Raw genomic sequence first — 17,378 nt, 5'->3', positions numbered from 1 at the left:
TTTCCAAGCCCCAATTTCATGAATCTTCCCTCAAATTGAAATTTTCTTACTTACAAGGTCAAACACACGGATCAATTCACCATAAAAATCTCTATAAATTTGTGAGCAGCATATTTCAACCAATTTATTAAAACTAATTCTTTTCAGCCTTTCCATCTTATCTTCACTTTTCTTTAAGTACTTGCAAACTTCCATAAATTGTCTCAGAGCACACTGTGTGTAGAACGGAACAATATAATTCTTCCTTTTTGGTGGGACTCTTATTTCTTTAGCCCTTTCACTATGTTGTTCTCTCTCCTCTTATATTAACTTCCCCCAAGCTTTTTTCATAGAGTTACTACCCTCTTCAAAACACTTGAACTTCTTCTTATTCTTCTCATAAAATTCCTCAGTAAATAGTATATATCCTAAGAAGTTCCTATGCCTTTGTCCATCTTTGCTCTTACTCTTTTTAGCCATTTTGTTCAACTACAAAAAGGAAAATAAATACTGTCATCACATTATAAGTTTCCAACTGCTTGTCACTATCTTAGCCAATTATGATGTTCATATTAGATAGAGAAGTTCAGGCTTGACTTTCTTTCATATTTTTATTTCATATTTTCTTTTCTACTAAAGTCTAATAATATCTTTTGCAAAATAAAAAGGACAACTATATTCCACTTTACTTTCAATATACCATATATTTTTATGTTTAAAATATGAGATACAATAACCTGTAAAAGCTTACTTCTAAAGTATCAGTGTTTTCATGAATTTTATGATAGCTCTAGGATATCTAGCTTCTTCTACCCATATAACATACTAACTCAATAAACTAAATGTTATCCTTAATATATATATATATATATAAAAAAGGAATCGAAACTTCCTTACAAGGAACCTAGAAGAAACTTCTACAATAAAGCTAAAAATTGCCATCCATCAACACAGGAATACTAAAAGCTAGATATAAAAGCAAAAATTACAAAGCATAGGCAAAAATCATGGTTGTTAGATCTAACATTCTCACCGTGTGGCGTTCTCAAAGCGTTGGAGCAAGCTTTTCAGGAAGGTGGGTCACTGATGCCGGTGGGTTTAGGCAATATGAGCACAGTGAAGATAATGGAGACACACCGGGTTGTGCTCACTTGCGGTAGTTCCCTTTGCCGACAGGTTGAGGTAATCACAGGTTGCAGGAGATGAAAAAATGAGAATGGTAAAAACAAATTTCCACGGAATTGTTCAGACAACGAAGAAGAAAATAAGAGTAGAACGAGAACTCTCTTGGAGAGAACCAACGATGAACCCATGATGCCAACGACAGACGCAACACGAACTCCCCAGGGAAGTGGTTTTTCAAACAAGTGACAGTTAACCGAATGAGAAATAGAGCAGGGGCCAAGGGTTTGAGGAGGGCAAAATATTCAGACTCAAATTAATTAGGAGGGGAGCAAGTAGGTAATTTCATAATTTTAATTTTTTGCTTTGAGGTCTCTGGGGACTTAGGAAGCATTTGGGGATTTTTAGGAACTTTTTCAGAATTAATTGTCTTCTATGAGACCTGTGTGTAATTTTCCCATATAAAAATGACTTTCTTCTTCTCTCCCTAAACGGCTGCTCTTTCCATTCAATAAGACCTTTCCCATTATCCTAATTTGCTCTCTCCACTTTAATACGTGAAACTCAAATGGGCTTCAAATATTGAGCCTTTCTCCATATAGGAAGGGAGCCCAACCCAACAAAAATAACCTGTAACCTTTTTTTTGTTTTTTTTTAATTCTAAATTCCAAATTAGAATCATTTAAGCATGGCTAATCCGCCTAAATTATGAAACATTCATAAGCATATATGTGATGAATGAAATGAGGAACAAATCAAGCATTCCCAATACTCACAGGTTAAATAGTTTAGATCTTCTTTTATACCATTTCACTTTATGTATGAGTATTTACGAGGGTGGCATAATTCAATGTCATATATTGGATCAAGACAGGAGTTTAGCATCTTTAACTACCCCTTTTGGGTTTGTCATATTATGGTAATATATAAGTGAGTGGACCAGCTCCAGTTTGTTTGGTCATGATCCTATCATTTCATTCACCGAACCTTTCTCGTGAGTTTCCACAAGTACGGATCACACGACATAAGTGGGTTCTTAATTAATTTGAGTATGAAACCAGGAAAAGATGCAGAATTATTGAAGATGAAAACAAATTAATATCCAAAAGGTGAAATTAAATGCAACTGGAACTATATCTCTTAAAAAGAAAAACCCACTTGACATTATTATAATATATCATTGATGAAAAGTAGCTTTGATTTCACCAAAAGTGGAAATTGAAACCACAGGGGGCCTGTGTCTCGTAGGAGATTTCAAAAATAAAATGCTTCATTAATTATTTGTTGATGCGATTATTTATATGGTAAAACTATATATTAATATATTGATATATGTTATCTAAATTTTTCGTATCATATATGGTTAGAAAGTCACGTCGTTCATTTTGTTGCTACACACACAAACACTAATACCGACTTTTGATCACTACAAACCCAACAAATACTTTTAGGGCGAATGTGTAAATTTGTAGGGAAGTTTTACTTAGAATTGTTGAATACCTGAAATTTTTCTTTTGTATAAATTTATTTTGGAAGTTTAAAATCATAAGAAATGTTGCTTTCTACTATTAAAAAGCTAATATTCACTGTTAAAATAATAACATTAACCATTAATATTTTTAATGGTAAGGACAATATTGCTATGATGTTAGACTTTTAGAGCAAATTCATACTAGAAAAAACTTTTGGGTACCCCACATCCTAAGTGAAAACTTTTAGAACAAATTTACATAGTAATCTATATATATAATTTATAAAAAATTGCAAACTATCAGTAGTGGGACTCATTTTAAATTTCTCTAGGGAGGTATTTACTTGACTAATAGACTAACAAACAAACAGTGACACCCAACTGGGCCCTGTGCGTGTATTATTGACGCTTTCAACTCAGCATCCACAAACGCAGAAGTTGCTCTTAACTTTCCTCATAATATATAATATAAATATAATACAAAACACGGCACAAAGAAAGTTGAAATTCTCCTCTCCAAATTTCTCCATTCAGTTCACCAAACATATAATTGAGACTCCAAAGCTTTCCTATATATATAGATCTCACCATTTAATTGGCAATCGCACAAACTCAATCATCATAGAAAAAGCCATAAGAAGACCTTAGCATGGCAATCAAACTCGTGAAGGTCTTTGTGGTTTTGTTAGCAGCCATACTAATGGCCATGGGCATGTTGGGTGGTGGAGCCGAAGGTGTCGTGCTGTGCAACACAGACTCCACTAAGCTCAACTTGTGTCGTGCTGCCGTCACCGGAAGGAACCCGCCACCACCCACGCAGGCGTGCTGTGCAGTGGTCAGGCACGCCAATCTGCCGTGCCTCTGCAAATACAGGTCGGTGCTGCCTTCACTTGGGATTGACCCAAAGAATGTCTTCGCCTTACCCTCTAAGTGTGGCCTCAGATCACCCCAGTGTCCAGGTATTCTCGTTATCTCTAACCTTCATTCAGCTTCAATGTAGCATAGTGGATTATATATATATATATATAGACACACTTGGCTGTCCTATGTATAATCAAGTAAAACGTTTGATTTTATGTTGTAGATTCGAAATTATAACATAAGGAAACTTGGATACTAAAATTTCAAATAGATTCTTAGTGTCTCTTATAATTAGGAATAAATCATCCCTAAAAAATTTATCTTACATATAAAACTGAAAGGAATAATATTTAGAAACTTCAAAAGTCATTTGTGTTGATTCCAGTGGAAACAAGTATATCAAGTATATAACACTTATGTTTCCTCCCTTACAGTATCACTTTCTTTGTCTCTCTATGTAGAAAGAGAGAAAGATGCACTGATATGTAGATAATATACTGAGAAAGAGGTCGAATAGACAACCAAAAAGCTGCACATTTGCTATCTTAATTATATTCTTTTTTATATATATGTCCAGTATCATGTGATAGTTTTGAAAATCACACTAATCATTGAACTTGATGAAATAGGTTAATAAAATTAATTTTTCGATGATATTATATAAAAATAAAAGAATTAGTCTTATCAACTATTGATAGATTTCAATTAATTAAATTTGTTTTATTTGTGGTTTTGAGTAGTTTAAATATGGAAGTGATTCTGGAAACGTTTTGGACTGGATCAGGGGCTAGATTACTTGCTTCTTTGGTTAAATTAGTTGGTCTATTTTAGTTTTTATTTTAGTGGCCAATGATATATGATAATAAGTATGTTAAACTTAATCTATTAAATTAGGAGGATAAAAAATAGATTTGTCAGTCAAAACCATGATTTTTTAAAGAATATCTAAACACCCTTTATATACATGTCAAAATCAATTGAACCAAAAGCCATAGTTATCTTACAGGTTATTTTTATCAACTTTTCAATTTCATAATTTATTTTGGCATGAATATGGACGTTTTGTGAGATAACAATGATTTTGGATCTATATAATTAATTTTGGCTTATCTGCTTTCAATATTGCAGGGAAGTGATGAAGTGATTCTTGAAGATCATGTCCATCACAAAACTTCTTTTTATAATTAGCTTGCATTACTGTCTTGTGTGTATTAAATTAAGACTTGAAATCTTTTACCGCAGAAAAATCTGTTATTAAATAAATAAATAATTTATCTTAAAATAACTTCCCTTTCATTATTAAGTGTGCAAGATGAACGGATGTCTTGTATTTTCCTCGTGTTGTATAAGGTAGAGTTATGTGATGTACTTCATCTTTATGTTCCCAGCAGAAGAGATTTTATTTTGTGCAGCTTCAATAATATGTGTGTGTGTGTGTATCTTCTAATTAAATCAGATATTCTTAAAACTACAACAGAAGTGTTTCTCCAGCAAAAGGCATTAGTAGGAGTTATAAGATATTTCCTATTTTAGTCATCATTTGACCAAATTAATTAATTTTGAATGAGTTTGAATTTTATATTTTATCTCTCTCTCTCTCTTTTGTTTTTTAATTGAGCCTACACGATCTCGTTTGAGTTTAAAAGAGAAAGGGAAAAAATATAGAAATCCATCATATTTATGCTTTTGTAACTATGTTTTGTTAGATTATGTGTGCAGTGTTATATATTAAATTTTTAGATATTTTAATTATATTATATCATTTTAATTATGATTAATCTGATGTCAAGTTCACCCCAATGTAAACCACTGGCCCTTAAATCATCGTTTTGACTAGTTCAATAACTGGTCTGATTTTCAATACCTCATTTATATACTAAAAAACCATTGTCATATATAAAATCTAAAAATGTTGTCTTTGTTATGAGTATTATAATTGTGTGGACACCCATAACATTCGAGAATGACGCTTTTCACCTTCCACCTCATATTGAATGACATTATACTCCATAACCCCTCAAATTGAAGGGTTTCTTGTATTTAATTCTCTATAACCTCCATTTTGTACAATTAAGTAGTTAACTCTCTTCTTGATATATTTGTAGCTCTTTGAATTAGTCTTCAATAATGTTGCGGTCCTATAAATGGAGGTGATGTGCATACATTTGGTACCATGAAATGGAATAAGAATCACTCCCCTCTTTCTCTTCAATATCCCGCTTGTCTTTTTTCATCTCTCTCATCCCAAATCTCTCTTGTATTTTCCTTATTTTCATAACATATTATCAGCATGTTATTTAATTTTATAAGAAAATTGGTATAACTCAAAGTATTCTCAAATCACTTTAAGCTTGAGGCTAATCTATGTTGACCCAAAAGCGTTAAGGCTAAAGCCTTCCTAACAAATGCGTTTCCTGAGATTCTAACTTATGTTCTTCTCCTAATGAGGTGAGACCGCTTACTATTTTAACAAACAATTTGTTGATAATTTTATAAGAAAATTCACTATGAATAGCTGATGTTGATTCTTTATTTATTGGACAAAATTAGTTTTGTACTATGTGTAAACTGTATATGTTGTAGGTGAAATATATAGATGCTTAAATAATTGTGATAATCCGAAATGTATGCTTTAATAACTATGTTTTGTTGGATTATGTCATATGGTTTTATGCATGAATGTTTTAATTAATATATTTTTATTTAAATATTAACCTTTTCAGTCTTTTATATGAATCTTTTATATATGTTATTTAAATTTTATTATTTTAGTTGGGGCCAATTTGACCTTGAGTTGATTCTAATTTAAACCATTAACTGTTATATAATTGTCTTGACTGGTTCAATGACCAGTTCAATTTTCAATGCCTAAGATCATCATCTTGAAATCTAAAAATGTTGGCTTCAAAAAATAATAATTAAAATCCGATTTGAACGTTATGCTTGCAGTATACAAGAGACTGAATTATATATATTAATTTCCTTTTTAATATATGCTTACTTATTGGCTTGAAATTATAAATGAGATTAGATGTTGACCTTCCACTTATTAAAAGCTTTCATATACCATTAGCTTGGCTTCTTCTTCTTCTTGTGTTTTTTTTTTTTAAAACCTTTATTGAACTATATTAACTACAACCTTTGAAAACTGCAATCTTTTTTATGAGTGAATTACATTAAAATAGTCAATAAGTAACTGTTACTCAACATATTTAAATTTTAGCAATAAAACAGAATTCTCATACTCCATGATCCCATGAGGAAAGGTGTGCTCTGGTTTTCTTATTTCATTTATTTTTAGAAACTAAAATTTTATGGGAATTTGGTCTTGTGGTTCACCAAAATTAGGATAGGAGTTGCAATTCAAAAATAATCTACAGAGATATCTATAGATTATCTTCTAATAGGATTCTCGTATTAATAGTAGGATTTGAATCCTCACAGTTATAAAATGAGTTGTATCCTTAACTAGCCAAACATTTGTTTATGTTTATGATATATTCCTAATTATAAGAGTAAAGTGATATTCTGTGTATGTGTGTATTTGTGTGTGTTTTAATCACTACTGCAAAAGAGGCATTTTATGATAGTTAAAATGAACTTTCATGGTGAATTTGAGAGCAACGTTTATGGTATGTGATTTTTCACAGTGGTTATTCATTGTTATATGAATAACTTTTGTGAAATGTTTTATTTTTTAATTCTCCCAATAGAGCATTGAAGCCTTCAGCCACCCAATCGAAACCACTAAGATTTGATGAAGGTAAAATCAAAGACCCAAATTTAATAAAACTCATGAATTTCATTTTGTCAATCTCATATCTACTAAATGAGGGGAACAAAAATTAGATCTATTCAAACTTCTAAGTATCAAAGTATGTTTAAGCAAAGAGAGAAACAAAAATCATATCTATTAGAACTCGTAACAAATATAATGTTTTTAATTCACATCTTTTCAAACAACCAAGCCACAAAAACTATGAAATCCATAAAAAAATGGAGGAGAGAGGGCAAAAAACACACAAATAAGGATGAAGAAGTTGATGTAACACAATGGTGATGAAGAACATGGCAGAGATGATAGAAGCAAAAGAAAAACACCGACAAAAGTGGGAGGAGGGAGAAAATTGAGTGGGAATGATAGTGGAAGACCATGAGCTTTGTTTGTGAAAAGTGAAAAACTATCATGCGATAAAAAGGGATTTAAAATTCTGATAAATACTTTTCACGGCGGTTTCCTGGATAATCATTGTGAAAAGGAAATTCTAATTTCATATAATTACAAAAATGTTATTGCTATTTTTTAACAGTGTTTTGCTTGATAATTGCTGTAAATTAGCATTGTGCAAGCTTCTTTTTATAACAGTGAATTGACATTTATCATGTTAAAGGCTCATAATAAAACTTAGTACAATGTAATATTTATCATTGGTGATAGCTGTCAGCTACCATCCACATGTTGCTATGGCCTCATCTCCATTACCATGTGTCACCACCTCACATCTCCACCACATGATTCCTTTTCACAGTGACTTCCTCCATGGCTCAAACCAAGAACCTCACGTGTACATGTATGCATATTGACTAATTCAGCTGCAATAAACCTGTTGAACTTTTATTCAAAATTAATATATATAGTATTCTTTTACCCAAACAATTATATATACATATATATCATTAAAAATTAAAAGTTAATTATATGATAATTTTAATTTTAACTATTTTTATGATAAATAATATTTACATATTTGTTTTACTATTTATTTTATAAATTTAATTTTTTAAAAAATATTTAAATGTAATATTAATTTTTAATGAAACTCATTTTGAATTTTAAATTGTAAATAATTTTTTCATGAATATATTTTTTAAATTTAATTTTTTAATTAACAATGATAACATATATAATTTAATTATATATGTACTATATAACATAATGTTATATTATCTATATGTGTTTTATATATTTGATGAAAAAAATTTATAATTAGTAAAAAATTAATTATTCAAAAAAGGAACTATTATAATATAATCTAATAAATTGTACTATATGATAAATTTAAATGATTTGAATATAGTGGAATAAACAACATTTTCCTACTTATATGTGCATCATATATAATTTCTTTTCTTAAAAACTTTTGTATGTACCATTTGTTTTTGCATTGAAGATCAAAATTAGTCTATATCATGAGTTATTGATTATGTTATGACTAAATTTCATTGTTTAACGATTGAAATTCAAAACTCACTTCAACATTAGTTTGATCTATAATCATAAATTGAGATGTTCATATAAATTTATTTTTTGGTTTTGAATTTTATCATATATTATATCTTTTAATTTATTGTATATATAGCAGAATCATGTCTTTCTTATATCAATTTACATAAGAAATTTATTAATATTCCTATCACATTTGTTTAATTATTATTAATAATCAAGAGGAATTAATTTTAATGAAAAATAAATAAGTTGTCTAGGAAATTGTCTTTCTGTCTTAGTATATATTTAATGATGAGATGAATGATGATGATACCTTCATTAACACTAACTCCACAAATATATCAATTTATTTTACAATTGAAAATATATTTAAATTATTATATTTTTAATTATATTATTTTATAAATTATTGTAGGATCATAATCTAAAATAATAAATTTTAAAATTAGCAATGGAATTGTAATGGAATAGACTTGGTGACGAAATTAGTAATAGAAAATTTCATGGCAAACAATTTAGTGATTGAATTAGTGACAGAAATTTTAGATAGAAAAATTTCATTGTTAACTTTGTCGCTAAATATTTACTAACAAATTTTTTGACAAGTTATCGACAAAATTTAGCAACAAAAAAAAATTCTATTGTTAATCCGTCACTAAATTTAGCAACAGAATTTCATCAGTAATTCATTGAAAATTAGCGATGGAACAATTTTTTGTTGCTAATTTCATCAATAATAAAATATATATTTTTTGTAATGCAAGATTAATTTTCTTATAGGAGAATTGTTTATAATTTCCATGGACCTTATTTGTCATTGAGATTTTTTTTAGCAATTTTTAATTGGCACTAATGGAGTTGTGAATATCGTTATCAGGAGTTCTTCAATATGTGAAGAGTACGTGATTTCAAAGGAGGAAAATGAATCTTTAACCATGTCAATTATTGACCAATAAACTGAAGTGCTGTCTTTGACTTAGGATCAACTAAGGCCCCGAGACCAGACGATTATACGGCTCTTTTCTATCAATATGCATGGATAGTGATAAATAAGGAGGTTTGTGATGTGGTTATTGATTTCTTTAATGGAAATTATGACATTGAGGCAATTGACTTAACCTATTGTTCTAGTTCTTGAAATTGACAAAGCTAAATGTGTTACTCAATTTCATCCTATTGGCTTGTGTAATGTTTCTTATAAAATCATTTTTAAAATTATGACTAAGAGGATGAAACAATTGATGAGTAAATATATTTCTGAGCAACAAAGGGCTTTTGTAGATAGTAGACTTATTTAAGATAATGTTATTATTGCTCGTGAAGCTTTTCAATTTCTAAAAAGAAAAAAAGATGGGATTAGATGTGATCTTGCTTTAAAAATTGATCTTAGCAAAGCTTATGATAGAGTTTATTCATCTTTTCTTATGAGAGTAATGTTGAAGATGGGATTTTGTAAGAAATGTGTTAATTGGATCATGCGCTGTATGTCCTCATTTTTTCATTTTTTAACCCTCTGGTCTCTAACAAGAAAATTGCTAGGTTATAATTAAGTCTCATAGAGGTGTTAGACAAGGGGATCCTCTTTCCCCTTATCTTTTTGTGCTTACCATGAATGCTCTTTCTCTTATGCTTCAATCTCACCTCAATTCAGGTGATTTGAACGGAATGAGACTCTCTTAGCGTGGCCCTATTCTTTCTCATATTTTCTTTGCTAGTGATGTCTTAATTTTTATCAAATCTGAGAAAGATAATTACTTAGTTATAAAACAGATTTTAAGTACTTATAGCGTTGCTTCTAGCCAAGAAAGCAACTTGGATAAGTCCTGGATTTATTTTTCCTTTAATGTGACTGATTCGGCCAAAAATGAAATTTAGTAAGTGTTAGGAGTCAGAGCTATTGTGGAGTTAGGAAGCTATCTTTGTCAACCATTACATGAGGGAAGATCAAAGAATTTGGAAAGTCACAATGTTTGTAGCGGTTTCTAATGAAACGACTACAAACATTGATAGTTTGTAGCAGTTGTCCTATAAACTACTACAAACTTTCGGGTATTTCCATGCCAACTTGACACATGTCCGAGATTTGTTGCGGCTTCAGGGACAATCGCTACAAATCTCAAACCTAGATAAATGATACACCCCCACCTTTTGTCACTTTTGGCAGGTTTACTGTAGTGAAGCTCTGTCAGTTTTATGGCGCAAGTTCTGTAAACCGCTCCTGTTAATATGGCTTGATCTCTTTTCATGCAATATATTGCTGGTTTGAAGATGGTTATGTTAGGGTTTGAATATGGTTATATTGGGATGGGTGATCGATGAAGAAGATATGGGTGTTTCTGAGAAAGTAGAAGATTATGCTAACTTGGATGCCGGTATATCCTAAAGTGATGGACGTTAGGCTCAAGTAACAGAATTGTCATTTTTGCTCTACTTTTGAACATTTATGGGTAAATTTGCACCTAAGAAAAATATATGCTATTTGGCGCACTTTTAAAAAAATTGGTGGGTATGTTTGCACCTTAACCCTTTATTATATACCATATCAATTAAAAATACAATATTTGGCATTTCACATGAAATTTGAAATTTTTTCTAAGTACTTAAAATAAAATAATTAAAAATATAAACTATTTTTAAAATATTTAAAATATTTATCTAAACATGTCTTTTTTAAATAAAAGATTATAAAATACTTAAAATTACATGTCAAATGACGAGTATTCTTTTTTTTTATTGATATGGTATATAATAAAATATATAAAAATTGTGACATGGGAAAAACTGTTAAAGTTAATGGTAATTTTAACAGCAGGGGAGTTTATAATCAAAACATGAAGTATCACAGTTCTTAATTTAAACTTTTAAAGATTAGGGAGGTGATATATAACTAACCCAAAGTTGAGGAGAGTTTTGTGTATTTTAGCCAATTTAAAATTGAAAGGCTTGCCACAAATATAGCATTTTTATATGCATCCTCAATTTTGTCTATATTTTCCATTTTTGCCTTTCAAATTTCAAAATTCCCCTCTAACCTCCCCCTCTCCTCCTCTTTACCTTTTGATCAAATTGTGTTTCTCTCTTTTGTTGATTTATATATTTCTTAGGCATTACTCACTTTCTCCATACTTTTACATTCATTTTTTTCACACTACTAGAAGAAAAGCTTTTAATGATGCTTATTAACAATGGTTTTAAGAAGGAAATCTGTGAACAGAAAGGTCGTGACATTTTTATGATTATATAGTGGTAAATAATAATTTTTCATGGCACTTATATAGTAAACCGCCATGAAAAGTTAGATCTTCCAGTCAATAATATGCTCTTGACACTTGGACTTACTACAGTGTTTGCATAAGTGCCATGGTAAATACTTTTAATAGTAGTTACTAACTTATTTGCCATTAAAGGTTTTTTTAATGGTGGATATTCAAAACCTTTATCACACAATAAAATCCTTTCACTCTTTCACAGTTGTCATGGTCCCCCATCTCTGCCCTACCACTTGTCTCTTCCTCTATAAAGTAACCAAGTTTGAATATCCTCTACAATTAGTTTACTTTGCCGTTCATAATCTTATGACTATAAGGGAAAAACACAGAGCATAGTAATGTGTTATCTTTATCATTGATTTCTTATAAATGTGTGGCATATACATATGACCTTGCATAAACCTGAAACTCAGAGAATGTTTCAAAAAATTTCTTAACTTGACTGAAAATAAGTTAAATCATAAGGTCAAAATTCATGAAATCTAACAAAGGTTTTGAAATACTAGTCTAATCAAGTCTTAGACATTCTATACATAAAATGAATTGTCAAGTAATAACAGTCTAAGGCACTTTAAACAGGATGGAATTGCCAGGAGAGAGAATTCTCCTTAATGTGATTGGATCAATGATAGCACAAGTACAGCTGTAAATCTTGCATTAGAGGAACAAGTTAGTAACTATAGCTTTCATGACCAGCCAAGTTCCCTTTGAATTAGTCACAACAATGCCCTTTAAATTATAGAAATGCCATAAATAAGACTTAAGTGTCATAAGACCATGAGGGTCAACAACATACATCCATGATTCTTTTTGTAGTATGAGGAATAAGAGTTAGGAGATAAAATAATGTATCTTCATTAAATTCTCTAAACATTCAATTAGAGTATGTCTTCAATAGTGAAAATGATGACGTCTCAGTGACTAAAATAAACTCAAAGAGACATAACATTCTTAGTGTCACATCCCAATTTTTAGGTCTAAGAGCCTTGGGAGTAGTCCAAAATAGGTAGATTACTAAGCTTCTCGGAGCAGAAGTCTTAAAAATGAGAAAGGAAGTTAAAACAGTTTTAGGAACTAAATTGCAAAGTAAGGAAGTTGCTAGGGGGCAAACGTGTAAATAATGTTGAGGTTCTGGGAGAGTCTCAAGGTCCCAGAAAGAGAAAAGAGGCTAGATACAGGCCAAAGGTTAAGTTAGAAGCCTCAAAGAGATATTTTATGAGGTTAAGTCCAAATAGGGACTAAATTGTAATTTCAGAAAGTCACAGGCCAATAGGGGTAAAAATGGAAAGTATACAGAAAATTTCAGGAAAATCTTAGAAAATGGGAAATGGAACTGCTATGTAGGCTTTTTGTTTACCGAGGGTTCGAATCCCTCTCTTTCCAGACACATCTTTACCTAATTCATCAATATTATTGACCGCAATGTTTCAAATAACAAAAGGTAAATTTTTTTTTGTGAAGGTAAATGATGAAAATACCCCTAAGGCAACTTAAATAGAATTTATTAGATTTTGGCTGGGTAAAAAGTACACCAATTGAGGTAATTATTTGAGATAGCAAGAGATATAAAAAAATACATAAAAATGAAGTTAGAAAGCTTAAAGGCTATATTAATTTATAAAATTAGTCTCACTTTCAGAAGATTAACAGAATGAATGGAATAAAATAGAAGGCTTAATTATGCTGGTTATGGGTATTTTAGTAAATGACTTTTATGTGAGGCTTAAAAGAAGTGTTATTACTTGAGAAAATTCATAAATCTTCTCTAGAATTAAAGAAATTTATTAAGTAGACAAAAAAAAAAATTTTTAACTCCAGAAGGCCATTAAGAAAGCCGAATAAATGTGAGCCAAGTAAATTAGATGGAAACTTAGAGATCAAGTTTAATCCAAGGGTCAAGATCTATTTTTCCTTTCCTCTCCATTAGATTTGTGTCACCTAGCTCTTTTCTAGAAGGATGATGTAAGGGATGATATAAGAAGATGATGTATTGATAATATAAGAGTGTACTTGAAGTTCCTAGTTTGCCCTTACAATTTCCATTAGCTTTTAAGGGCATAAGGGTCTATTCAAGGCATAGGTTTCACTATAAATAGAACTCTCCCTCCCTCACATTCTCTCATTTCTGCCAAGGAGGGGGAAACTCTTGCAAAATGTTTTCTTGAAGATCAATCAAGAAGAAGCACACTACTTTTGTACACAAGCTTGAATACAAGGTTAGTTTTATGTTCTACCTTGTATTTTGCCTTGTATTCTTGAGTTTGGTGATTGAAAAATATAGATTCCCCTAAGGGGAGGTGCTGCTAAAATTGATTAAAATAAGAAAAGATGTAATTGATGTTAGATCTATGTTTAAGGGATAGCATGGAATAGGATTCAAGTGGTTCTACCTTTGTATTAATTGAATTCCATGACTTTAGAACCAAAGAGAATGCCACAGTCTGATTGATTCTTGTGCCTAGGATGTGATTTTGTTGATTCTAAGGCTTCCAATGGATTTAGAATGGAAAATTATGTAGGAACAAGATGAAAGAATGACATTGGAAGCATTGGAATCAAAACTGGAATTGAGGTAGCAGATTTTAGTTTTGGCTTAGAACCATGGGAAGGGGTTGCATTTTGATTAATCTAAGCTCATATTTGGATTCCTTGGGCAAAATTGTGTAGGATTGTCCTAACGAAACAATTTTTACAAAGCTAGAACACTAAATTATAAATTAAGGAAAAGAGATTAAGTTTAAGGACATAAGTCTTCCACATTGTGTAGTTCTTGCTCCTAGTGAGTAATATGACCCTTGTGGTTGTGATTAGGACCTTGAGACATCCAAGGGAAGGTTTGGATGTGGTTGACCGAAAGCTAGGTGGTTGGAATGCTTAGGGAGCAAGTTGAAGGACACGAGAAAACTTATGGTGCAATGTAGTGAACTTAGCCCTTTATGTGCTTGATGTGGTATGCTTATATGCTGGTTTGCATATGTAGACTATATGATGTTGTGACATGATGATTGTTGCCAGACATACTGTTCTTAATATGTTTTCATGGCCATGCATTTTTATACCAAGAATAAAACAAGATGGCATGTCACTAGTTAACCTAAGTTTATGGAAAATTATACACCATATATTAGCATCCATCTTGTACATGAATGTGGTAATGTTTATTACTAGATTCCCTTGAATCTCACCCCTCCCTTAACCAACCATTTAGGTCAAGTATGATGGGAAATGGTTGCATGAAGAGAAGCCAAGAGATTGATGCAAAGAAGTAGAGAATTGTTAGTTGTTACTATGTGATGCTTAAATTCTCTAGTTATGTAATAATTATGGAACATGCCAATTTATATAATTTAGTTGTATATGACATTGGTGGCATGTAAGAATGATTATGGGCAGAATGAGAATGCATGAGATTGAATTATGCATGCTTGGATTCTTAAAAGAGTTAAAGTAAGAATTGTATAAGAGATAAAATATAGGTCTTGGAGTAGTCAGCTTCCAGCTCTAATTTGATCTATCAAATGAATGAATTAAGTCACGAATTTTGGTAGGCATATAGTATACATCCCAATATTTAAAATGATAGGTAGACCATCTCAATTGGATGTATAGACAAGGAGATATGATTTTCCAAAGTTAAGGCATAGAATCTGGAAGTTCCAGATTAGACCAAATGAACAGTAAACTTTGGATAATAAACTGTATGAATTGGCCAGAGATAAGTCTATTTTTATTTTTTTTCCTTGAAGAGCATTGAAAGAGCTTCAAGCAAAAATTTGAAGCACCTCCATACAATTTTTCTAGAATTAGTTATGATTTTTCAAAATTAGACCTGTGATCTGAAAATATGCATAGTGAACAGTACCTGAGGCCTTAAAGGAAAATTTTAAATTTTTGGGCTTAAGTTGTGATCTGAGTGTTCCGTTTTGCTTTCGAACGCATATTTTGAGGGGTAAAACTAAGGATGTTTCACTTAGGAAACAAATTCTCTGGCAAAAAGAGCTTTGTTCACACTGAATCTCTTTAGGAGAATAACGATCAAGCGGAACTAGCAAGTATTCCTCAAGTACTGATCCAAGTAGGAATGTTGAGCTGTTTTGACAATAAGAAAATAAGGAGGTAAGAGATATAAGGTGTCACATCTTATTAATTCTGACCTTGGAATTGAGGAAAATCAAATAGACCATGAGTCAAGCAGAGTAGTTGACAGATAGATGACACAACTTTTGAATTAAACCATATCAAGAATGGGATTGTCATTTTCAAAATATCCAGTCAATATTAAACAAAGTGAAAAAGGATACCTAAAATTCTATAAAATTCTCAAAAAATCATGAAAAATAGAATAAAGGACATACAATAGTATTTTAGGCTTGAAAGATAAAAATAGTATGAAAATAATTTATGTTGGAATTTTCTGTAATTTCTTGAAATTTTGGCTAATTAAGGATAAATTGGTCAAATAGAATTATTTAAAATACAAAGGGTCTCAATAATTCATAAAAAATTTAAAAATTATTTAAGAGATTTTTATAAATTTTAAATTTGTTCTTGGCCTTTAAAAATGTAAAAGTTAGCTTTAAATTATTTAAAGCTAGAATTATATTGGTAAAAGGCTGATTTTAGAAAAAATTTAATTGAAAGAGTTATATGGCAAAATAAAATCTAAAAAAAATTAGGAAAACATTTTCTCATCAAAAGAAAGCTATTCACATAAGAAAATAAATTTTTAGAGATAGTAGATTTAACAAGATCTAAGAAAAATTTAACTGATATCAGGAGATTATACTGTGTAGTAACCGCAAGCTTGATGGGGCCAAAATTTTCCCCATTCTCTTACTCAAAATAGCATCGTTTGAGGAGAGAGAATGTCATTTTCCAAGAAAATCTCACCTGAACATACAAATTAAAAATTGAGATAAAGGATAATGTAGATACTAGACGGTGAGACAAAACAACTTTCGATGTGAAATCTTGATAAGGTTTGGGCTAGCATTTTTGTAACTGTCAGTCTCGGAAGGGCAAAATAGAAAAATTTGAGAAAAATTCTAGAGAATTTTCAAAAAATAAGAAAAATATAAATGAGAGGTTTTGAAATCTCGATTGAGGCCCGAAAGGTGGAATTATTGCAAAAATAAATTTTTATAGAATTTCTCGTAAGGGGAGGTTTTTCAGGAAAATATTAAAAAATAAAAATATAATTTTTTTAATTAGTTAGAGGCCTCAATAATTCTGAGAAAAATGTGGAAAAATTAACTAAACATTTGTTTGAATTTATAAAATTTTTTTAGGCTTTGGAAGCTTAGGAATTAATTTTAGAGAATTTATTTTCCTATAGTTACACCAATAAAGGCCTAATTGGAGAAAATTCAAAATAAATAGTTATAGGTAGAGAAAATTTCTAAAAATTTTTAGATCATATCCTTATATGAAAAATGGATTTTTTATGGAG

At 30.5% G+C, this 17,378-nt stretch overlaps 1 protein-coding gene across 1 annotated transcript; it reads left to right on the top strand.

Moving 5' to 3' along the window:
- Positions 1–3,097: 3,097 nt before the first annotated feature.
- On the top strand, positions 3,098–4,969 carry LOC114717501 (putative lipid-transfer protein DIR1). Its single transcript, XM_028902644.1, has 2 exons — positions 3,098–3,531; positions 4,562–4,969. The coding sequence occupies exons 1-2, from the start codon at positions 3,222–3,224 to the stop codon at positions 4,567–4,569; spliced, it is 318 nt and encodes a 105-aa protein (XP_028758477.1). The 5' UTR covers positions 3,098–3,221; the 3' UTR covers positions 4,570–4,969.
- The last annotated feature ends 12,409 nt before the right edge of the window (positions 4,970–17,378 follow it).

The sequence above is a fragment of the Neltuma alba genome, unplaced genomic scaffold (genome assembly GCF_004799145.2).
Source record: "Neltuma alba isolate B1F8T4 unplaced genomic scaffold, ASM479914v2 tig00011740_pilon, whole genome shotgun sequence".
In the NCBI taxonomy this organism is placed as follows: Eukaryota; Viridiplantae; Streptophyta; class Magnoliopsida; order Fabales; family Fabaceae; genus Neltuma; species Neltuma alba.
The sequence above is the reverse complement of the archived record's forward strand: the minus strand, read 5'-3'. Positions and strand labels throughout refer to the sequence as shown.

What these genes read in the sequence shown, in the direction of transcription:
- LOC114717501 (XM_028902644.1), top strand. Translation starts at nt 3,222, where the DNA reads ATGGCAATCAAACTCGTGAAGGTCTTTGTGGTTTTGTTAGCAGCCATA.